This window comes from Euleptes europaea, chromosome 3, assembly GCF_029931775.1.
Source record: "Euleptes europaea isolate rEulEur1 chromosome 3, rEulEur1.hap1, whole genome shotgun sequence".
Taxonomy (NCBI): Eukaryota; Metazoa; Chordata; class Lepidosauria; order Squamata; family Sphaerodactylidae; genus Euleptes; species Euleptes europaea.
The window spans coordinates 2,686,393-2,711,127 of NC_079314.1; the positions used below are offsets into that span (position 1 = coordinate 2,686,393).

General features: G+C 49.4%; 2 protein-coding genes across 2 annotated transcripts in view; both read left to right on the plus strand.

The window, feature by feature from the left end:
- APOE (apolipoprotein E) overlaps positions 1 to 24,735 on the plus strand; it is a 276,148-nt gene that overhangs the window by 84,849 nt on the left and 166,564 nt on the right. The window lies entirely within an intron of this gene.
- On the plus strand, positions 1,000 to 24,131 carry TOMM40 (translocase of outer mitochondrial membrane 40). The gene is made up of 9 exons (XM_056845957.1): positions 1,000 to 1,204; positions 2,537 to 2,604; positions 5,328 to 5,420; positions 5,543 to 5,644; positions 17,684 to 17,789; positions 17,970 to 18,092; positions 20,599 to 20,675; positions 23,130 to 23,232; positions 23,967 to 24,131. The coding sequence occupies exons 1-9, from the start codon at positions 1,000 to 1,002 to the stop codon at positions 24,104 to 24,106; spliced, it is 1,017 nt and encodes a 338-aa protein (XP_056701935.1). The 3' UTR covers positions 24,107 to 24,131.

Genomic DNA, 24,735 nt, shown 5'->3' on the forward strand with positions numbered 1-24,735 from the left:
CCAATTTATTTTTCCATTCTTCTGTATTGGGATCTTCATCCAATTTCCATTTCATGGCTAATACTATTCTGGCTGCTGTCGCTGCATATCTATACAATTCTTCAGACACCTTTTCCAATGTTGCTGGTGATATCCCAAGTAGCATATACTTAGGATCCAAAGCAAATTTTATTTTTGGCATTGTTTGCGTTTCTCTATGAACTTGAATCCAGTATTTCTTCATGATCTTGCATGACCACCAGATATGAAAGAAGGTTCCTTCAGTCTCTTTGCATTTCCAGCAATGTCTGCTGTTATCCTTATTTATCTTTTGAATGTCTTTAGGTGTAATATACCAATGGAAAACGTTTTATGCCAGTTTTATCCAAGAGCTTGACATGCAGTAAACTTAATCGCCTTTGTCCGTAGCATCTCCCCTTGCTGCATAGGGATCTTCCCAAAGTTCTGCATCCATTTTATCATATAGGGTTTAATTTGCTCTAACTCAGTGTCATATTTAAGTAAAAGTTTAGAAATCCTTCCTGGCACATGATCACTATATTTTTCAATCATAAGTTCAAATTCTGTAATTTCTCTAGCAGCATGGCTTTCTGATGTTCTTATGTACATGAGCTTGCAGCTGGTGATATTCTTCCCGACACGGCTGCTTGAGATCATCTTAGACTGAGTTTAAAACCATGTTTGTAAAAAAGAAAATATTTATTTATGTTATTTATAGTCCATCTTTCTTACTTGGACTCAAGGCAGATTACACATATTACGACATTTTAAATGATGCAAAAATTACATCATAGAATCCTAGTTTCAGCAAACTATGGACAGTAATATAGACCACAGCCCCATATAATTTATCCAAGTAACTTTGTGAGACAGTAATGTGGAATCTCATATAGTCGACCCCTTCATACTGTCCTTTCCCATGGAGACGAGGTGCCCCTGGGCAGGCCAGCCCTGTGATGAAAGTGTGTCTTTTCTCGCTTCCTTTCCTAGTTCCTCGCTATGGGTAATGTCCTGGCTGCCAGCTCCCCAGCGCCCCCTCCTGCAGTGCCGGGGCCAGGCTCCGGCTTGGTGTCAGTGCCACCCGGCTTCGCCATGCCCCCCGTCAGTGGGCTGGTTCCCCCATCGCAAGATCGTGCTGCAGAAGAGAAATGTGAGCAGCTTCCCAACCCGGGCACGTTTGAGGAGTGTCATCGCAAATGCAAAGGTAAAAGCGCCCGTTGGCAAAGGTGGCATGCCCCAAATCTGGAAAAGTGGAGTTTCAGAGTTGTTCCATTTCCTTCTAAGCACATGGGTCAAAAATGCAGACTCAATGACAGAGAAAAGGATCACACCGTCAAGTCACCAAAAAAAAAAGTCAAAAACTGGAAGAGTTGCCTTGAAACAAGCTTGCACGTTGGTTTTTTGACAGAGCTGTTTGGTAAAAGCCAGCCGCTTTCGTAGCAAGTCTTGTTCCTGAAAAGATCCTCTTGAACTGAAACACGTTTAGCTATAATGAATTTTTTTTGGAGCATCTTTTAAGGTTTTTTTTTTTTTTTTTTTGCCTTCTTAAACTGTCCCCTAGTAGACAATTGAGGTCTTTTCATTTGTTAGACTTGATTTTCTTTCTCCAGTGACTGAAAACTCTGGACTCCCTGTATTTCCTTCCTTTTCCTTGGAATCAATCAGGCTTCATTGCTGCAGTTAAAATGGTTCCCTGCTAGATTTTCCCAGTTGTATGTTTAAGTAGTCAATGTTGTGCTTCTTCCTTGTATTGAGTCACATCCACAGGATTCTCTTATTTTACCTCCACAATTACACTGTGCGCGGTGGCCTCTTTGTGTCATTATCCTGGTTCATACGGCAAACCATAGTTTTGTGAGGTTTGAATAAGATATGGTTTGCCAAGCGCTTATTTTGGCATGCTTGTTGAGGAGGGAGCTGACGATCCTGTGGATTCCCCAGGCTTGTTCCTGTAACAACAAATCATCTATTGTCATTATGCATGAATCTCACCTAGAAGGTAGATTACCATATTTTTCAGTGTATAAGACGCCCCATGTATAAGACGACCCCTATATTTTTAACCAAAAATTAAGAAATTAGGGGTCGTCTTATACATGGGGGTGTACGGAAGAGAGCGGGAACCCTGGAAAGGCTGGTCGCCGGCTGGCCAGGGTGACCGGGCTCTTCCCGGCCCACTCTGTTCTCTGCCCATCAGCTGACATGCGGGGAAGAGAGCAACCTTCCGTGTATAAGATGACCCCCAATTTTTTCAGAATATTTTTAGAAAAAGGTTGTCTTATACACGGAAAAATACGGTAGATAGAAGGAAGGAAAGTGACTGCCCACGGTCTTCAAATATGCCTTGTGGCCCGGTGAGGACTTGAACCTGGGTTTCCTACAGCCACACAAGCTTGCTGTCTCCTGATTTTGCTCTTGTTTCCTCTGGGGAAAACAAGGCCCCATTAGGTCTCCCCTGAAGTAGAGGAGGCTTCCCAGAACTTTAAAGCATGCATCGTTTTCACTCCCCTCCCCCCTTTGCTTCTCACCATTCCAGAATTATTCCCTGTCCAGATGGAGGGGGTGAAGTTGACTGTGAACAAAGGTCTCAGCAATCATTTCCAGGTAAAAACAACATCCTGCCCTCGTTTGTTTGTATTTTGGTTGTTTGATTGCACAATGTATACTGGGGTCCCCAAATGGTGCCTGTGGGCACCATGGCTCTCCCCAGCACCTTGCCTGGCTCCTGCCAAGTGCATGTAGAAAGTGGGTGGGGTCAGGGGGGGCTTTTGCCCTGCAAGACTTCTAATTGGCCAACGGAGATTTAATTGGCTGTTCAGATTTTAAAAAAATGTTCCTTTGGGATGGAGAGCAATTGCCACCACTGCCCAAGGATCTTCACTAAGAGGCTGAAGATGAGCTGCAGCAGCCATTTGGTGATACCAGTGTGTCTGCACCCACGACGCTGTGTCAAAATTCCAAAGGTGCCCCACAGGCTTAAAAAGGTTGGGGACTTCAATGTATGTAATTGCTTTTCGATTCACAGCCTCAAAGCAATGAAGTATGCCTGTGGAAACAATAACACAACATCCAAATCAACCAAAAGACGGTAGCAACAGCTGGAAGAGGGTTAGGGCTGACACCCAGAGCCCAGCACAATAACATTTGTTGTGCGTTCTGCACAAAATGAGTTGTCTACTGGAGTTTCCTGTGACAAAGTCTCTTGATGGTGGTGAAAAGTACAGTCAAGTCACAGTCAACTCATGGCCACTCCGCCATCAGTAGATCATGAGAGGAAGGGCAGGAAGGGTTGCACCAGTGTTTGGCTCTCGTGGTCCTTTCTTGCATGCCCAGAGAAATGCTGATCACCACTTTGGGGTCAGGAAGCACTTTTCCTCCAGCCCAGATTAGTCAAGGACCTGGAGGTTCCCTTCCCCCTCACCCTGGCCATCTGGGCATGAAGTAGGGGTCACTGGGGGTGTGGAGGGGAGATGGTTGTGAATTCCCTGGATTGTTCAGGCGGGTGGACTAGATGACCCTGGTGGTTCCTTCCAACTCTATGATTCTATCCCTTGCCTGCCTCCGCTTAGCAATCCTGGAATTCCTTGGTGATCTCCCATCCAAATACTAACCAGGGTCGACCCTGCTTAGCTTCTGAGAACTGATGAGACTGGGCCAGCCTGAGCCATCCAGCTCAGTACACACAATCTCTTAAAGGACCGAAAGATGCTTATCTTAAAGAAGGGGCTGGGGATCCCTCCTGCCTGGAAGTTGTACTCTCTTACATGGAAGCTTTTCTCCCCTTTATCCTAAATGTGCTTACTCAGGAGTGAGAGAGGCACTTTGCATATGCTCAGAGGCATTCTTGTCCTTGCTCTTTCATGGGCAAAGAATCCTTGAAAAACGTGTTCTGGAACCAAGCCCTGCTGGGTGTTCATCCCAGATGGTTTGCTGGAGATTTGCTCCTCCTCTGAGGTCTCACAGATCTTGACAGCTGGGCAGAATTTTGGATGGGGCAGGCCTGCCCTGGGGAATCATGGAACAGTTTCTCCTTGAGAACTTGGGATGATTTAACACATGAGATGGTCATAGGTGTGGAGAATGAGGTCGGTTATTCATGGATACTTTAACTCACGTTTGCCCCTGGTCTGACTCAGTTGTTCCTTGGAGTTGTGCATGAGTTTTCTGTTTATTAGAGATGACCTCGTGGCCAGCCCTGGCAAATCCTGGGTCTTCCAGTTGCTGTTTTAACCCGATTCTTCAATCTCTCCTGAGATCAGCCCGGGTGAAGTCTCTGTGCATAAGCCAAAGCATGAGACACAGACGTTTGCGGGGTGTGTGTGTGTGACGGTTTTCTCCCAGTAAGCACCATAGCCAATTACAAAGTAGCATGTCAAAGGGCGGGGACTCAAATGCTTCCTGCTTTCTTGGAGTTCTTTCTGAGCAGAAGAAAGGATTTTAAAAATGAGGCTTGGGTTTCTTTCCCCCCTCACCCCCGGTCCTTTTAGAGAGCTCCTTTAAAAAAAATGCTTTTTAACATGGCACTTGGGTTTCTGTGGGGGAGATGACTGGATGTTTCACAGCAGCATTTCAAGGGGCGGGGAGACGCTTCAAGATTTGAGCTTAGTGATTTTTGCTGGTGCACAGTAGCAGCATTAGGAATTTTGGAATTCCCAAGAGAAAAGTGTGGGTTGAATGAGCATGGAAAATTCCCAGGTAAAATTCCCATGCATAAACAACCTGAATCTCCTCCAAGGGTTGATTGGCTAGTGACCGTCAAATGACTGCCTTCCTCTGTGGTGTATGGTTGGGCGGATTCTGCCTTTGAATACAAAGTTGGATCCTTGGGTGTGTTTCAGCCTTTTGTTTTTATCATATATTTTCTCTATTCATAATTGGTTATGTGCAGTTTATACAAGCAGAACAAGGTGAATGCTATTATACAAAAATAGCCAACCTTTCCCTTTCTCATTTGTGGGATGGAGAGCTTTAGAAGCCCGAGATGTGAGTATCTTACAGTGTGTGTTTTCACTTCAAAATAAGTCTCATTTGGTTCAGCAGAGCTAACTCCCTGGTTAATATGCACAGGATTTCTGCCTTAGTCATTCTTGTGAACAAGTTTGGCAAAGGGCACGAGCCTCCCTGTCCAGAACAATCTGTGCCTGTTATTTGTTACACATTGACCTGAACGGAGAAAAGCCCTTGTCATATTAAAAGACATCACTATCTGGTTGCCTGGGGCGAGACTTCCTCGCCCTAGGCAACCAGGCAGACGGTTATTGACAAGCCGCATCTTAGCCACTGGCTTGTGATCCCTGCTGTGTTCTCATCCTCTTTACCTTCTGCAGGTCAATCACACGGTAGCGCTCAGTACAGTCGGTGACTCCAATTACCACTTCGGGGTGACCTATGTTGGGACAAAACAGCTGAGCCCCACAGAGGTATGTCTGGATGCAGGAGATGCTATTTCGGCACCTGTTTCGGCACCTATTTCGGCACCAGGCTAGCTCTTGGCTCATCTTGGCCGTGTTCCCCCCCTTTAATCCCTCTTCCTCTCTTCCAGGCCTTCCCAGTGCTCGTGGGCGACATGGATAACAGTGGCAGCCTGAATGCACAGATCATCCACCAGATCACAAACAAAGTTCGCTCCAAGGTGGCCTTTCAGGTACCAAACAGCATTCTGGCTCCTTTCCCCCCGGAGCATAACAGCATTTTTTGGTCTCAAAAAATCTCTGTTGTTCCCAGTTCTGTGTTCGACTGCATTCCCTTAGCTGTGACAATTCATCCAATTTCCAAACCTCTTTCAGTGGCCAAGCAATAGACTTGTGCTACTCCTCAGCAGTCTGTATTTTTGTGGCCATTCATAAATTCCATAGCTGCTTTTTAAAAACTCACCCAAGTTTCAGAGCTGAATCAACAGCAGGTTCAGAGAAAGCAGATTGTATGTTCTTTATCTAGGGACGCAGATAATTGTGCCCCAAGCTCTTAAAATTTTGGCAGTTTTCTCCAAATATGCCGTGAATCCGTATTGAATGGAGCATGTTTAAAAACTGTCTCGTCACATCTGACTTATAGCAACCCCATAAAGTTCCACCTCCATGAGAGCCAGGCATAGTTAAGAGTGGTGGACTCTAATCTGGTGAACCGGGTTTGATTTCCCCCCTCCTCCACATGAAGCCTGCTGAGGGACCTTGGGTTAGTCACAGTTCTCTCTAAACTCTCTCAGCCCCACCTACCTCACAAGGTGTCTGTTGTGGGGAGAGGAAGGGAAGGAGATTGTAAGCCAGTTTGAGAAAATCGGGGTATAAAAACCAACTCTTTTTATTCCTCCTTGCGTTTTCAAGGCAAGAGATGAGCAGAGATGGTTTGCTGTTGCTTCCTCTGCGCAGTATTCCTTGGTGGTCTCCCATCCAAGTATTCACAAACTGAACATGAGTCAACAGTGTGATATGGCAGCTAAGAAGGCCAATGCAATTCTGGGCTGCATCAATTGGAGTATTGTGTCTAGATCAAGGGAAGTAATACTACCACTGTATTCTGCATTGGTCAGACCTCACTTGCAATACTGTGTCCAGTTTTGGGCTCCACAATTTAAGAAGCATGTCGACAAGTTGAAGCGTGTCCAGAGGAGGGTGACCAGAATGGTCAAAGGTCTAGAATCGATGCCCTATGAGGAGAGACTTAAGGAGCTGGGTTTGTTTAGTCTGGAGAAGAGAAGGTTAAGGGGTGACGTGATAGCCATTTTTAAATATTTGAAGGGATGCCATGTTAATGAGGGAACTAGCTTGTTCATCTGCGTGGCTTCTATGCAGGCACACATTGGGACTGCGCAGGCACAGGCCAGGCACGGATTTGTCAGCTTCTAGCAAAATTTAAGAGAGTGCTCCCCCTCCCCTTGAGGCATGCAATCGTCCCGCCCCTCGGTCACATGACCCAAGGGGGAGGGAGCACTCTTCCCTCCAGTTCTCTTTCTGCCGCCACGAAGAGAGAACGTGTTAGCTTGTCTCTAGCCATGGAGTCCAAGAAAGCTCCACTTTTCAAGAAATGTACCTCTTGTGGTACCAAGATGGCGAAGACTGATCCTCACCTTGAATGCCTCCTTTCCTTGGGAAAAGGCCATATTCCCGCAACTTGTAAAAGTTGCTCCAAACTCACCAACAAGGCTCTGAAGTAGCTGCACAGCAGCCCACAGCAGCCTATTACCATCAAGGATTCGCCTCCGCATTCCCTGGCTACCCTGTCAGGCTGCTATCTCGGTTTCAGTATTGTTTCTGTGTCTGTACTGTACTGTCTAGCCTCAAGGTCGACCACACATACCAAGGCCTGGGAATGCTGCTCCTGGGAAAGTGTACTCTGTTTATGTGTGCTGCTGCTGTATAATCTCCCGCCATTTACTGCCTTATATTATCGTTCAGCTAGTGAGACTCTCATAGCTGCCATAGTCCCCTGTATGCACTGTATTGCCTTTTTGACCAGTAAAAGCCATCTGCTTGGACTCTATATGACTCTGTGGTGATTTCTGGTTCGAAGGGTCAGGAGCTTACATTATGGCAGCTATCCCTCACCTTCTTCATTGTACTACTTGTCAGGCTGGAGCCCAGGGGGGTTCGCCTGCCACTTGGATGGGAGCTGCGAGGCTCTCCGAGTGACCTACTACCCTGGATTCCTCTCGGAAGGATCCCACCCTGGTACAGGACATAGTCGCTGAACTCTTCAGGACTACCCTAGAGGTTTGCCGCTTGAGGGACCTGGTACAGGAACAGTGGCAATCTATAAAAGGGATTCTCTGGATGTTAACGACGGAGGATACTGATACTCGTTTAGATCTTCAAGACTTGGATCAATTGCTGGACGATGCCCAGTTGGCAACTGAGGATTTACAAGTACTAACTGGACTTTTGGATAATCTTATTTCTCGAGAGACTCTTTCCTCTAGTTCTGCCATGGCAGGAGCCCCACCAGAGGGTTTTTCCCTCATACCGGATGCGGCCAGCTGTCAGGCTGAAGCCAAGCGGGTCGCTATTAGCACCGCTCTTCTCCTTGTGGAATGTACAAAGGACACCCCGGTAACCACCTTGGCTCAAGCTTTGACCTCGACTTTTGGAGCCGATGCACCCGCACTGGCGGTTCGAATACAACCCTTGCTGGGCGGGGAACCCGACCCCATACTCTCACTCCTGGAAACAGAACTTTTACCGCGCATTACGGCGGAGGCTGCCCTAAGACTTGAGAACGCCAAAGTTCTTGCGGATAAGGAAGCCGCCGAAGCGGTTAAGGTCGCAAGAGAGAGAGAAGCTGCTGAAGCAGCCAAGGTGGCAACAGCAAGGGTTAGGGATCGGGCGAAAATGGATACGCGTCCCAAGGACACTGTACAAGGGCTATCAGGTCTGTCATTTTCCCCGGCGTTTGTCCCGTCGCGCGCGACCAAACGCGCACGCCATCTGGCTGACCGACGTCGAGACTCAGGAGAGTCTGAAGACGAGGATCTATATGGAGACAGCTCTCAATGGGCCACGAGCTTCCGGACCAGTAAACCTCATCTTACTGGTGGCCCAAGTGAGGAGGTTCACCTCTTACGAGCCCAGAACCGGGAGCTCTCCGACCGTGTCGATCAACTCCAAGAGCTAATGGAACGTATGCTTCAGGATAACAGGCAATTACAACAAACCCTGATAGCCCAGGCACAGCCCGTTCCAATACCGGGTCAGGGGGTGCCCATCCAGCCACCCCAGCCACCCGCTAATGTGCCTGCTCCGCCCCTGCCTCCCGGAGCTCCCGTTGTTCCTCCTCCCGGACCACCCGTGCATCCGGGACAGCCTGCGCCCGGCCCCTGGAAGCAACTCAAATTGAAGACTACGTACGACGGATCTCTCGAGACTCTGCCTTGTTTCTTGCATCAAGTGGACAGTTATATGCGAGAACAAGGACAGCTTTTCCCCACGGAGGATAGCCAGGTGCGTTATGTAGCTTCCCTGCTGACAGGTAAAGCAGCTGACTGGATGGTCCTCCAGTTCGACACCCGCTCTCGTGCTATCCGTTCCCTCAACAACTTCATGACTGCTCTAAGAAGGAGGTTTGAGGACCCCTTCCTGGGGGAAAGAGCCAAAACGGAACTCTTACAACTAAAACAAGGCTCTGCTACAGTTCGAGAATTTGCAGATGAATTTCAACGGCTAGCAAGTAAAATTGTAGGTTGGCCCGAAACCACCCTAATTCACCATTTCAGGGAAGCCTTACACCCTGACGTTCTGAACTGGTCATATATGCGGGGTGATCCCGATACCCTTGAAGACTGGATTCTATTGGCCGAGGAAGTGGAAAGCCGCCGACGCTTTATTTCTCTAGTCCGTCAAAAGCACAAGGAAAAAGGCACCCAAAAGCCCCAATCCAAGGCACCACCGCCCGTCCCACGAAATCCTCCACGTCCACCCCAGGAACGTGAAGCCCGATTTCAGAGAGGTGCCTGTCTTAATTGCGGAGAAATGGGCCACTTTGCAGCTGTTTGCCCACACCGCCATGGATTATTTCGTCCCAGCACGATAACCCGAGCCAGAGGTCGTCCACCACGCAGAGGCACCGCGGCCACCCGCAGCGCAGCTCCGGGAAGACCCACACCCTCTGCACTCCATGCTGGAGACCCAGCCTCCCTGCCTGCTACAAACGACCCCGCCGGGTCTCGGATTACAAGTGCCCCATTGGGGGACAACTTTCCCTCTTCGGATGAGGAAAATCCATGGAATTCTCCAGCCTTAAACCTGGAATCTCCCCTCGACTTGTCAAAAAACGGCTCCGGTCTGTGGTGAATGGAGCGTCTCCACAGACCTCTCCAGATCCTCCTGTTAAACCAAATGCTCCTACCAAAATCAAAGAAGTGGACTCCACCGTCTACGTGGATGCAGTTTTACAACACCTTAACGGTGGCCCCCAACTACCCGTCAAAGCACTCATCGACTCCGGTTGCTGTCGCACTCTCATAAGCGAAGCCACTTTTGCTGCACTCAGAGCCGAGTCTGAGGCTTTACCCGCCCCTGTCCAATTTGCCCAAATGGACGGGAGCCATTTCCAGGGGGGTCCAGTTGATCACCGCACCATAGGGGTGGCAATGGGAATTGGCTCCCACTGGGAACAAATAGACTTCACTATAGCCCCTATCCGTTTTGAAGTGGTCTTGGGTATTAACTGGATTAAAGGACACAGTCCCAGTATTAACTGGGAAACAAACACTATCTCCTTCGCTAGTCCCATGTGCGATCAACACCGGCAAAACTTTGCGCTGTTATATCCGCCCGTCCCAGCTTTAACCTCCGAGGTCCCAGCACCTCCAATCCTACCTAACGTCTATCAGGACTTTGCAGATGTTTTCGACCTTAAAGAATGTGATGCCTTGCCCCCCCACCGGGTCTCGGACTGTGCAATTGAAGTGGTCAAGGACTGCACATTAACCAAAAGCAAGATTTACCCCATGAGCGCCTCCGAGCGTACTGTCCTCCGAGACTTCCTAGACAAAAACCTTGCCAGAGGGTTCATTCGTCCATCGAATGCCCCGAACTCGGCCCCTGCGTTTTTCGTCCGAAAGAAGGAGGGCGACCTTCGTCTGTGCATTGACTTCAGAAAGCTCAATGCAGTCACCCAAACCAACGCCTATCCTATCCCATTAATTTCTGATATTTTGGGACAATTACAGGAGGGCCGGGTATTCTCCAAGTTAGACTTGGTGGAAGCTTACTACCGAGTCCGCATCCGAGAAGGAGATGAACACCTCACTGCCTTCTCTAGCTGTTTTGGGATGTATGAATTCCTCGTAATGCCGTTCGGATTAAAAGGGCCCCCGGGGGTCTTCATGCAACTTATCAACGAAATCCTTCATGATTTACTGTATCGCGGGGTAGTGGTTTATTTGGACGACATTCTTATTTATTCAGAAACCATAGAAGAGCATGTAATTCTGGTCCGAGAAGTTCTGCAGCGCCTGCGCAATCACCAACTCTTCGCAAAACTGGCTAAATGCGAGTTCCATCAAAACCAGCTCACATTTTTAGGATACATTATCTCCCACCAAGGTCTTCGCATGGACCCTGTCAAAGTCCAAGCCGTTCTCGATTGGACTCCCCCCACCAACCGCAAGCAAGTACAACAGTTTCTGGGGTTTGCGAACATTTATCGAGGGTTCATCCCTAACTTCGCCCAAGGGGCTCTACCCATCACTGATCTCCTAAAAACCAAAGGAAAAGCAAGCGTGTCTACCTTGCCCTCTGCAAAAATCCTGTGGACTGATCAATGTCAAGCCGCGTTTGTAGCACTCAAACGTCTCTTCACATCCGAACCCGTACTACAGCACCCAGACCCAAACCAAATGTTTATTGTGCAAGTCGATGCCTCCGATGTAGCTATGGGAGGAGCCCTCCTCCAGAAAGGTCCGGATGGTCTCCTTCACCCTTGCGCTTACTTTTCGAGAAAATTTGCGCACGCACAATTGAACTGGCCCATTTGGGAGAAAGAGGCAGCTGCCATTCACCATGCACTGACTCTATGGAGACAATTCTTGGAGGGTTCCAAAATCCCCTTCGAGGTTTGGACCGATCACAAAAATCTAGCTGCCCTCACAGGGTCCCATAAACTGTCGGCGAAACAACAACGTTGGGCGGAATTCTTCGCTCAGTTTCGTTTCGTCCTAAAACATGTTCCTGGAAAACAAAACGTTCTCGCAGATGCCCTCTCCCGCTTGCCGCAATACCCGGTAAAACTCGAGAGACCAACCGACTCTCTGTTCACCCCTACGCAAAGAGGAGCCCTGCCTGTACTAGCCGTGCAAACTCGATCTCAACAACAACATCCCAGACCCAGCTCTCCAACTCCTCCAACCCAATCGACTACCCAACCGCCTCCGCAACAACAACGAACCGGCGATTCCACCCCTCCAACCCCACCGGCTGCCCTGCCGCCTGCAATCTCTGCACCACCGCACGTAAGCACTACCCCCATCGCAAGTCCTAAAACCACTGTAGCGGGGGGGGGGGGTACCCGCCAAGGTTCCCATCTCCGAATCCTTTTTAAATACCCTTCGGGACCACTGCCTTTCAGAACGCTCTAATCACACCCTACCCCCTGGAGTAATAGAACAGGGGGGCTCTTGGTACAAGGACTCAAAATTATATGTACCCAAAACACTCCGAAAAGACGTTTTACACTTAGCTCATGGAGCAAAAACAGCTGGACACTTTGGATTTCTAAAAACTCTCCACCTGTTGCGCAGACAGTTTTGGTGGGGGGGAATGCGTTCCGATGTTGACTCTTTTATTCGCAGCTGTCCTGTTTGCGCCACAGTGAAACGATCACAGGGTAAACCCCCGGGGTTACTGCAACCCCTAGAAACACCCAGCAAACCCTGGGAAGTGATTGCTATGGACTTTATGACTGATCTCCCTCTCAGCGGGGGGAAAACTGTATTATGGGTTGTTACTGATTTGTTTTCCAAGCAAATCCATTTAGTTCCATGCGCAGGGATCCCCTCTGCTCAGAAACTGGCCCGCCTCTTCGTATCACATATCTTCAAATTACATTCGTTTCCGCGCAAAATAATCTGTGACCGCGGCAGTGGCTTTGTTTCCAAGTTTTGGAAAGCATTTCTCAAGTTGGTGGGGGTAGAACAAGGGTTGTCTACTGCATACCATCCCCAAACCGATGGGCAAACTGAACGTGTCAATGCTGTACTTGAATGTTATTTACGCTGTTATGTTAACTACCACCAAGATAACTGGGTAGAACTATTACCTTTTGCTGAATATGCTTACAATAATGCTGTGCATCAATCTACAGGTTTTAGCCCGTTCTTTGCGGTGTATGGACAGGATTTCGGTCCTGTTACTCCCAGAAATGATGTGGAGGGGGAGGGAGATCCTGATGTTGCTTCCTGGGCACACACCCTCCGTACCACCTGGCCTTGGCTCGTTAGCAATCTCGACCGAGCCAAGCGCAAATACAAGGCACAAGCTGATAAACATCGTTCCCCCGGGGGCGAGCTGCGAGTGGGTAAATTGGTCTATCTTTCCACCAAAAATCTACGTTCCACCCGTCCGTGCCTTAAGCTCAATGCTAAGTTCACTTCGAGGTCTCCAAAATCCTTGACTCTCGTGTTCACCATGGAAACCTACAGTATTTAGTCTGTTGGAAACACTTCCCCCCTGCCTACGACGAATGGGTTCGCGCACGAGATGTCTCCGCCCCCAAACTCGTCGATACCTTTCATGCTGCCTACCCGGAAAGACCGTCCCCCTTACAGACGGGGAGGGGGCCTTAAGGGGAGCAGGATGTCAGGCTGCTATCTCGGTTTCAGTATTGTTTCTGTGTCTGTACTGTACTGTCTAGCCTCAAGGTCGACCACACATACCAAGGCCTGGGAATGCTGCTCCTGGGAAAGTGTACTCTGTTTATGTGTGCTGCTGCTGTATAATCTCCCGCCATTTACTGCCTTATATTATCGTTCAGCTAGTGAGACTCTCATAGCTGCCATAGTCCCCTGTATGCACTGTATTGCCTTTTTGACCAGTAAAAGCCATCTGCTTGGACTCTATATGACTCTGTGGTGATTTCTGGTTCAAAGGGTCAGGAGCTTACATACCCCCTCGGTTCCGTGTCCGAGCAGGGCCCAGGAAGACGGCTTAGTTCAAACAGCACCTCCTTCACCTCTACAAGGATGTGCCTCCGATGCTTTCAAAGTCCCCACGGCCTGATGATAAAGGGCCTCAGGCAGAACCTTCAGAGCTCCAGGTCGGTGCCGCTCAACCACCCGCTCCTGTGAGCGCTCAACAGGACTCCCAGCAGTCGGTCGAAAAGACCCAAGTAGAGTCGCCGAAAGGTTCGTCCCATCTCGAACCTGGCCAACGGCCTCGACGTCAATCGACTTCTTGACGCCACTCTCGAAGTCCAGCTTCGTCCAGATCCAGTTGGCGTCGGTCTACTTCGCGCCGTCCTCGCCCTACCCGTCGGAGCTGATCCTCTTGTCAGCGCCGATCCGCTCGTCAGAGTCGATCCGCTTCCTGCAGACGCCAGTCATCCTCTCGTCGGAGCCATTGGTCCCGTCGGAGCCGTTGGTCCCGTCGGAGCCGTTCCTATCGTCGGAGCTTATCCATCCACCGTCGGCGCCGATCAACCTCTTGTCGCTCCCAATCTCATCGGTCTTCATCCAGACAGTCTTCCGGACATTGCCGTTCACTCCGCTCACATACTCCAGCCATTCAACAACACCGTTCATCATCTAAACAGTCAATCACTGGACGTAGCCGTTCACTTCGTTCACATGGTCCAGATGTTCAACCTCGCCGGTCATCATCCAAACAGCCAACCACCGGACATAACCGTTCACTTTGTTCATGCAGTCCAGCCATTCAGAGGGGCTGTTACTCCTCTAGGAGCCGGTCTCCCTCTCGTCAGCGCGAGATGTTTCTCGACACTGATATCCTACTCCTTCCGTCTACTCGGGCTCTTTGGCCGACCGTCGTCGTCACCGTCGCTCCCGTTCACGTTCGCCTTCTGAAGGCTCTCGGCGGCGGCGACACACGCCGTCTCGCCATCCTGATGATCATTCCAAAGATTCCGTCTGTCAAAGGCAAGCATCGCTTCGCAAGCCTCTATCCAGGTCTCCTTCTATGTCAAGGGACACTGATCCATCCGAGTATGACGCCTCCTTCTCTCCTGAGGATGAGGAATCCCGTGCTTCAGTTCCCTTACCCGAGGACATTGTTGGGGACTCTAAACCAGTTTCTCCTACGGGAGATGTTCGCTTATACGCGGAACAATTAATCCACATGGCGAAAGCCAGTTGAGCTTTTGAAAATTTTCTTGAAGTCTCGTTAAACTTTTAATTTCTCCTGTAGGCTCTACCATGTCACTGTACATAAAGTGAGCAGCCGTTTTCAGTTTAACATTATCGGAGACATTATGGATGGTGGACAGGGACTTCATCACCAGACACTGTAAAACGGCGTTTTGCTGGCAGACGGACCCCCGAAAATTATTGGGGGGGCTTTATGGAGAAATTCTCCTATTTGTCCCGCTCCCCCCAAGCCCTGGGGTCTCCACGGAAGCGATTGGGAACCTGCGAAAAAGATCACGTCTGGCGAGCTCAAGTCTTTGCCGGATGTTTTTGGATGGGGTGCTCATTGTGATAGCCTTACGTCACGGGGTACATGGTCACATTTAGAATCCCAGTTGCACATAAACTTATTAGAACTTCTTACCATCCATCTCGCTCTGTCTTCATTTGCAGGGCACCTGGACGACCATCACATTCAGATCACTACGGACAGCTCCACTGCCCAGTATTATATAAACAAGCAGGGCGGCACAGGGTCCGTTTCACTCTCCAAAGAGGCCAGCGACATTTGGGAATGGGCCATAGCTCATCACGCTACTCTCGTAGCGATTCACATCGCAGGCGAGAGCAACACGTTAGCCGACGTTCTGAGTTGCCTTCCCAATCAAACGCATGAGCTCACCTCAAGCAACGACTGTCTCCACCAAATATTCCGACAGTGGGGCTACCCGCAAGTAGACCTTTTTGCAACACACCTCAATTCTGTGTGTCGCAGGTTTTATTGGAGGGCGGGAGCCAGCTCGGGCTCACTGGGGGATGCCTTTCAGACGGTTTGGAACGGGGCTCTCTTTTATCTCTTTCCTCCATTCCCTCTACTTCACAAGGTCCTAGCCAAGTTGAACCATGACAAGACAGATGCCATCGTTGTCACTCCGTTTTGGCCCAGGAGGTCGTAGTTCGCGGTGCTCATGTCACTTGCGCAAGGGAACTACATCCTTCTCCCGAAGGATCCCTCCCACTCCCCCCCAGACCTACAACTCGCTGCCTGGAGGGTGCAGCCCCAGGGCAGTGGTCTGACAGGGTCTTATTGCACTCCTTAAAGTCCTCCACAAGACGATCTTATGATGCAAAATGGAGACATTTTTCTGATTGGGCTAAAGTCAAAGATGTTTCGCCAATTACTTGCCCACTGTCTGTTGTGTTTGATTATCTGCTAACCCTCAAAGATGATGGTTTATCTAATTCATCCATTAAAGTTTATTTAGCCGCAATTTCGGCTTTTCACCCAGATATCGACTCCTTTTCAGTCTTTTCTCATCCCCTTTCCAAAAAGTTTTTGAGAGGTCTCACTAATTTGTATCCTCCCGTCACTCCGCCCGTTCCTCAGTGGAGTCTCTCCTTAGTACTTTCTCAACTCATGAGACCTCCCTTTGAGCCACTGGCCACCTGTGAAGTGGCTCTGCTATCGTTTAAAGTGTCCTTTTTGGTCGCAATTACCTCAGCAAGGAGGGTTAGTGACTTATCAGCACTCTCACACTCCCCTCCTTATACTAAATTCCACTCGGATAGGATGGTATTGAAGCCAAAGATATCATTTTTACCCAAGGTAGTATCAGCCTTTCACCTTACCCAGGACATCGTCCTCCCGGTTTTTTCCCCTCACCCATCCTCAGATGGGCGTTACACTCCCTTGCTGTCCGAAGTGCCCTCCTGTTTTACATTAAGAGGTCTCAGACCTTTCGTAAGGACAATAACCTTTTTGTTTGCTTCAGGGGACACTGTCAAGGTCGTCGTGCTTCCCCTCAGACTCTCTCGAGGTGGATCACATCTACCATCGAATTGGCCTACGATCTTGCTCACCAAGAATGCCCTCCTATGATTAAGGCGCACTCTACCAGAGCGTATGCGGCTTCCATCGCCTTTTCTTCAAAGATAGATATCCGGGACATCTGAAAAGCTGCCACTTGGTCCACGCCCTCCACGTTTATGAAACACTACAGTGTGGATGTGGACTCAGCAAGAGAGGCAGCCGTGGGACGTGCCGTACTGCAGTCTTTATTTCGGTGACTGTCCCACACCCACCGTCCTGGTAAGCGAGCTCGCTACTCTCCCAATGTGGGACTGCATAGAAGCCACGCAGATGAAAAACAGTTTCACTTACCTGTAACTGTTGTTCATCTGGTGGATCTTCTATGCAGGCACACATCCCTCCCTCCTTCCCTGCTGTGGGACCTTTCCGCTAGTCCAGTGGTTGGTTCCGTGGTGGCAGGTTGGAGAACTGGAGGAAAGAGTGCTCCCTCCCCCTTGGGTCATGTGACCGAGGGGCGGGACGATTGCATGCCCCAAGGGGAGGGGGAGCACGCTCTTAGATTTTGCTAGAAGCTGACAAATCTTATCCGTGGCTGGCCTGCGCAGTCCCAATGTGTGCCTGCATAGGAGATCCACCAGATGAACAACAGTTACAGGTAAGTGAAACTCTGTTTTTCTCTGTTGCTTCATAGACTAGGACATGGAGAAATGAATTTAAACTAAGAGAAAAACGGTTCCACCTAAACATTAGGAAGAACTTTCTGACGGTGAGGGCTGTTCTACGGTGGAATGCGCTGCCTCATGGGGTGGGGGGTGGAGTCCCCGTCTTTGGAGGTCTTTAAGCAGAGGCTAGATGGCCATCTGTCGGGAGTGCTTTAATTGTGGGATCCTGCATGACGGGTTTGGACTGGATGGCCCTTGTGGTCTCTTCCCACCTTGTGTGATTTTGTGATCCTGTTTAGTTTCTGAGCTCTAATGAGATCGGGCTAGTCTGAGCTACTGGGGCTGCTGCATGCATGCTTAAAGCAAGTGTAAAGTATAAGTGCAACTTTCCCTCCTCTTCTCCCCACCAACTTATCCCAGACGCAGCAGTCAAAATTTGTGAACTGGCAAGTGGATGGTGAATACCGGGGCGCGGACTTTACTGCCGCAGTCACGCTAGGGAACCCCGATATTTTGGTAGGCTCAGGTAAGAAGACTCTTGCCAATCTCTCTCTCCCACACATTTACCCTGCAAGGGCCTGCCTTCCCCGCAGGCTGGCCTCTGACCCGGGTCCCTTGTCTGTCTGAAGGGGGGTTCCTTTGTGTTCCAGGTTGGGCATTTTCCCACCTGCACAGAGCTCACTCCTCTTTTCTGTCTGCTTTGTAGGGATCATGGTGGCGCATTACCTGCAGAGCATCACGCCGAGCCTGGCGCTGGGCGGGGAGCTGGTATACCACCGCCGCCCAGGAGAGGAGGGAACCGTCATGTCCCTGGCTGGGAAATACACAGGTACTGATGTGCTCCTGCAGAATTTAGGCCCACTTTCCCTTTATTCTTTGCATGTGGATGTGCGTAGCTGCTGTCGTGTGTCTGAAAAGCAGCCACCAGAAATGGTTGGGCTATTGCTTTAAAGACTTTTTAAAAAGAGTTGTGCTGAATTAAACATTCCACGAGAGCTGGCTTTACAGGCTGAGCCTATGTGTGTTTAGAAGAAGAAGGGTTGGTTTTTAGACCCCGATTTTCTCTACCTTTAAGGAGTCTCAAACTGTCTTACAATCACTCTCCTTCCCCTCCCCACAACAGACACCTTGTGAGGTAGGTAGAGCTGGGAGAGTTCAGAGAGAACTGTGACTAGCCCAAGGTCACCCAGCAGACTTCATGTGGAGGGCTGGGAAATCAAACTCGGTTCACCAGATTAGCCGCCGTTCATGTGGAGGAGCTGGGAATCAAACCCGGTTCTCCAGATTAGAGTCCACAGCTCTTAACCACTACACCACGCTGGCTCTCTTATTCAGAAGCAAACCTTGTTGAGTTTGAACACATGAAGCTGCCTTATTCTGAATCAGACCCTTGACCCATCCAGGTCAGTGCTGTCTACTCAGACTGGCAGCAGCTCTCCAGGGTCTCAGGCAGAGGTCTTTCCCATCACCTACTGCCTGGTTCTTTTAACTGGGAATGCCGGGGATTGAAACTTCTTCAATCTTATTCTGTTTAAGTGGATTTTATACAAGTTTTTAACCTATTATATTATATATTGTTAGAGTGTATTTTAAATTAAATATATTGTTGTTATTGTCAACGTGAGCCGCCCTGAGCCTGACCTTGGTCAGGAAAGGGTGGGATAAAAATAAAATAAAACCTGGGACCTTCTGCATGTGAAGCAGATGCTCTACCACGGCTCTACCATTACACAGCATGATGTAGTGGTTAAGAGCTGTTTGGAGCGGTGGACTGTGATCTGGTGAACTGGGTTTGTTTCCCCACTCCTCCATATGAGCGGCGGAGGCTAATCTGGTGAACTGGATTTGTTTCCCCACTCCTCCACACGAAGCCAGCTGGGTGACCTTGGGCAAGTCATACTCTCTCAGCCCCACCCACCTCACAGGGTGTCTGTTGTGGGGAGGGGAAGGGAAGGTGATTGTAAGCTGGTTTGAGTCTTTCTTAAGTAGTAGAGAAAGTCGGCATATAAAAACCAACTCTTCTCCTCCTCCTCCTCCTCCCCAAACATGAACACACATGAAACTGCCTTATACTGAATCAGACCCTCAGTCCATCAGGGTCAGTATTGTCTACTCAGACTGGCAGCGGCTCTCCAAGGTCTCAGGCTGAGGTCTTTCACTTCACCTACTGCCTGGTCCATTTGACTGGAGATGCCGGGGATTGAACCCGGGACCTTCTGTGTGAAAAGCAGATACACTGCCACTGAGCCACAGCGTTTAATAAGAGTTTAATAAGAGGCATCCTCCCAAGTAAGCACACGGAAGATTGCTTTGTGGGTAACTGAAGCAACCAGTTCAAGCTTGCTGTACCTTCCCTGGCCCTGTGCTCTTAGTTGACTGATGGAATCAATTCCTAGTATGGCTGCCTTTTATTTTGAAATCCTGTGTGTTTTTAAAAATGCATGCATTTATGTATTTATATCCCGTCTTTCTCCCCTGTTGGGATTCAGAGCAGCTTTCAAGATATCGTTCTCCCTCCGTTTTCTTACAACAGCCCTGTGAGGTAGCCCAGGGTGAGTGTGACAGGCCCAGAGTCACCTAGTGAGCTTCCATGACAGAAGTGGAGGGTGAGAGATTCAAAACAGATAAAAGGAAGTATTTCTTCACACAACACATAATTCTGCCCCAGGATGTGGTGATGGCAGCCAACTTGAAAGGCTTTCAGAGAGGAGTGGACATGTTCAGGGAGGAGAGGGGTATTCATGGCTACTAGTAAAAATGGATACTAGTCATGATGCATACCTATTCTCATTATACTAGGTGCTTTGGAACGCAGGCAGGATAATGGTGCTGCCATCGACTTGTTTGTGGGCTTCCTAGAGGCCCCTGGTTGGCCACTGTGTGAATGGACGTCTGGACTTGGTGGGCCTTGGTCTGATCCAGCAGGGCTTTTCCTTTGTTAAATGGGGATTGAAACCTGGGTCACCCAGAGTCCTAGATGACTACTGTATCCCTGAAACCACACTGACTCTCCCAGTGGTCCACTGTTCTGTCCTGGCAATCCTCCCTGCTTTAACCTAACCTAGCAGGTGGTTTGAATCAGATGCCTGTAAGGGCGCCGAGAGACTCCAGCCAGGTCAGACTGGCTGGTTTTCCAATACAGCATCTTATTTTCCCAAAGTGGCCAACGAGATGTTTTCAGAGAACATGTGCAGGCACAAACAGCTCTTCTGAATGTGGAGCTTCTTCCTCTCTTGCCGTCCAGTCCGAAAGGACCAGGTGAATTAAGGACAACCTCTTCCCCAGCTTCTCTTCCAAACAAGTGAGGGTCCTTTTTTTCTCTCCCCTCTCTGCAGCACCGAACTGGATTGGGACCCTGACAATAGGCCAAGCGGGAGCACATGCCACATATTACCATAAAGCCAGCGATCAGGTAGGAGGCCTCTTGCAGGGGGGTGGATGCTTGTGGGGCAGAAGCGGAGCTTGAAGCAGCTGGTGTGTGGCAGGGGGCTGGAAGTGCACATGTGCCCCATGAACTCTGGAGAGAAGGGCAAGCTAGGGAGTCACTGGGGGATACATCTTGCTCAGCCAGCGAATGGCAGGGTGCCCTTTCAGAGTAGCAGAGTGTTCCCACTTTGTTCTGCCCGACCCATACCTTGCTTGGTTTTTGTCTCTGTGCCAGCCCTCAGTTCTCTCCCGGGCACACAAATCAGAAGTGTTGTTTCTTTGCCTTTCACAGCCCAAAGCAGTGCAGGACCTGGGTACTTAGTTAATCAATTAATTTTTATTTGCAGTATTTGTAGCCCACCTTTCTCACTGAGACTCAAGGCCGATGATGCAGAGTGATTCAGGACAATCAACGTTCAATAGACAATGCAATAGGATTAGGGCTGTAGTCTAAAAACAGAGCTGAAGCAAAGCATAAGTATTAACATATGACACATTAGATGATGCAAAATTACATTGTAGGATCCTACTCACAGCAAGCTGTACACAGTAGTATGTAGACCAGGCTTCTTAAACTTTTCCCACTCGCGACCCCTTTTCGCCCGAGAAGTTTTTTTGTGACCCTGAGTATATAGGTATATAAAATAGGTATAAACATTTACTGATAATAAATCATAAAGAAACCTTTTACTGTTGCCAAATTTTTCACAACCCCCACATTCAGTTATGCGACCCCATTTGGGGTCACGACCCGCAGTTTAAGAAGCTTTGGTATAGACCACAGTCCTTAATAATTTGTCCAAGTAACTTTGTGAATCATTTTGTACGTTTCGTCCATGTAGGCAGGGGGTTGGATCGAACCACATTTTCTGCTGGTGGAGGAGACATCTTTGACCACTAACACCAAAAAAGGGCAAACCTGGGGCTCTTAAGTGCTACATGTACAAAAGCTGTGTTGGACTGGGCAGGACAAATAGGCGAGATTGAGTGGAAAAGTTTGCTGGATCCAACTCATGGTACCCTGTCTCGTCTGCCCCCATCTGTTGCGGGGAGTGAGCAGGAGGAACAGGGTCTTCTGTGTCGTGGCTCCTCAGCTGTGTCACTCTGTCCCTCACATTGTTTCATCTGGTGCTGAGCTTGCTGGGTTGTAGAGGGCCAAAGTGTTTCTCGGAATTTTCCCCACACCTTTAGCTAGTCAGGAATGTTCCTCCCTCCCTCCCTTTTTACCAGTCACTAGTTTTAGGACTTCTTGTTGATGATGGTACAATAGTTCTTTTAGACCCAAGTTATAGTGTATAAAAGTCCTTAGCCGCCATTTGTTAAGTTCTGTGGAGTCCAAGGGTGGTGATGGAAAGTCCTGTCAAGTTTCAGGTGACTTCTGGTGACTCCATAGGGCTTTCAAGGCAAGAGACTAACAGAGGTGGTTTGCCGTTGCCTGCCTCTGCGTGGCGACCCTGGACTTCCTTGGTGCTCACCCATCCAAATACTGACCAGGGCCAATCCTGCTTATCTTCCAAGATCTGACAAAATTGGGATTACCTGGTCCATCCATTGGAGCCTTTCAATAAATATGGTAATGGTGAATTCCATTTACTGTATATACTCGGGTATAAGCCGACCCGAGTATAAGCCGAGGTGCCTAATTTCACCCCAAAAATGGGGAAAAATTAGGCACCCGCGTATAAGCCGAAAGTGGGAAAGGAGCCCCCCCCCCCCCCAGGCTTACCTTACCGGGCCACCGCCGCCTGCCCGCGCGCCTTCCCCGTGGGCTAGGAGCGGCCCACGGGGCCGCCTGAAGGTGCGGGGGGGGGCGCAGATCTGTTTAAAGAGCCCGCCCACCCCACGCGCCTTCAGGGAAGCCCCCTGAAGGCGCCCGGAAGCCCCCTGAAGGCGCCCGGGGTGGGTGGGGGAACAGATCTGCGCCTGCCAGCTGGCAGCGGCAGTGGTAAGTTCTCCCCCTCCCTCCACCTACCGACCCGCATATAAGCCGTTGGGTTTTCCAAGCCCTTTTTTTGGGCTGAAAAACTCGGCTTATGCGCGAGTATATACGGTAGTTGATCAACTGTGCTGGTTTGGCTCAGCAATTACCCAGTATTTCAGCTCTTGTCTTTTCCTTGGTGGCTGGTCACTCCTTTTTTTGTCATTGTGAAACAAGGGTTGTTGTAATCATTCACATTCCTGGGTTTTGATTGAAACTTGCGCACTGTTGAAGCTGATGGGATGACCTTCTCTTGGAAGTTTGCCCAAGCCAGAGTGTGTTTTAGAAACTATGCCGTGTCTTCGTTAGGAAAGCTCTGACAGCATCCAGGGTTGCTGTTAATCCTGGGGCTGGCAGGGGTGCAGAGAGTGAAAGTCCAAACAAACACATGAGGAGGGATTGCTGTGGGGCACACTGCTTGGACCTTCCCTTGACCCTTCTCCTGTCCTATGGTTCTTCCAGCTGCAGGTGGGAGTAGAATTCGAAGCCAGCACTCGCATGCAGGACACGAGCGTAACGTTCGGCTACCAGCTAGATCTGGCAAAAGCCAACCTACTCTTCAGAGGTAAAGTCTCCCCCCTGTTTTTCGGCAAAGGGTACAAATGGCAGGGGGTGGGGATGTGAAAGATTGGGGGTTCAGTTCTTTTCCTCTTTTTTAGTAAATCTTGGCGACATTAATTCAAGGTGCTAGTCTTGACTTTCAAAGCCCTATATGGTTTGGGACTGACATACCTAAAGGACCGCCTAATCCCTTATGAACCTGACTGACTACTATGGTCATGTTTGGAGGCCCTGCTTCGGGTGCCCCCGCCTTTTAAGATCAGGCAGGTGGCAGAGGGCCTTCTCGGTTGTAGCACCAAAACAGACAAAGGGGATTCGTCTGTCCCCTTCTGTTGCTATCTTCTGCCTGAGAGTCAATACTTTTTTTGTTTCGTTTAGCATTCCCTCAATGATCCCTCCTTCTTAACCTATGTAACCTATGTTTTAATTACTGATTGTGTGTTTTGTACGTATTTTAATTGTTTTTAAATTGTTTTAATAATGTATGTTGGGGAGGGAGGCTGATTTGAATGGTTTTAAATGTAATTTTATCATGTATGTTTTAAAGTGTTAGCTGTTTTGGTGGCCCTTGTACGGGGAGATAGTCAGGATTCAAATTGAGTAAATAAAATAATAAATACACTTCTGGGCCACCTATATGATCCATCTACCACCGCCCCTGTTGTTCTAGATCCATAAGCGCCTGCTCCTTCCTCCATTTCCTGACTGTCCATTTTTTCCCCTCTTTCCCCATCTTAGGCTCCGTCGACAGCAACTGGATTGTGGGGGCAGCGCTAGAGAAGAAGCTCCTCCCCCTCCCCCTCACGCTGGCCATGGGCGCCTTCCTCAACCACCGAAAAAACAAATTCCAGTGTGGTTTTGGCCTGACCATTGGCTAAGCCTGTCCACCTGCCTCCCTTCACCCTCTCTCTCTCCCCCTGCCAGTTCAGCACACCTCACTTTCCACCCGCATCCTTGTTTGGCCGGCAGCAGCCTCCCTAGGGGTGTGGGCGTGTGGGGCAGTGGGAGGGTTCAGGGTCAGGACGGATCGGCTGGGTGCTGCAGGAGTAGTACCCTTCCGTCTTCCCTCCCACCAGGAGCAGCTAGCTGGTTCTCAGGGAACTCAGAGGAGGCAGGGATCTGAGTAGGGGGGTGGCGAGGGCCGTCTCCCCTGTGTCCCTTGTCCCGTCTCCTGTCAGACTTCTTTGCCCATGGTACGGTTCAACATCTGCATCTGTACTACCTTCTGGTGGCACTAGGGGGTGGTATTGCTTTGGCAATGGGGGAAGGGCATTTTCTTCCCTCCTAGAGATAATCTATGGCCATAGAGGCAGCAGGGAAGTTCTGCCTGGAGGGAGGGAGGGGCTAAGCATGGGAGGGGTTTGGTGGCTGCAGCTGGGAAGGGAAGGGGGGTTCTTTCACCTTTATCACATGGACTGTGTCAGATGGTGTGTATTCAAGCATCAATACGTCCCTTCCCACCCTTGGACAACCAGAAGGGACATATGCTACTTTTGACGGTTTTGTG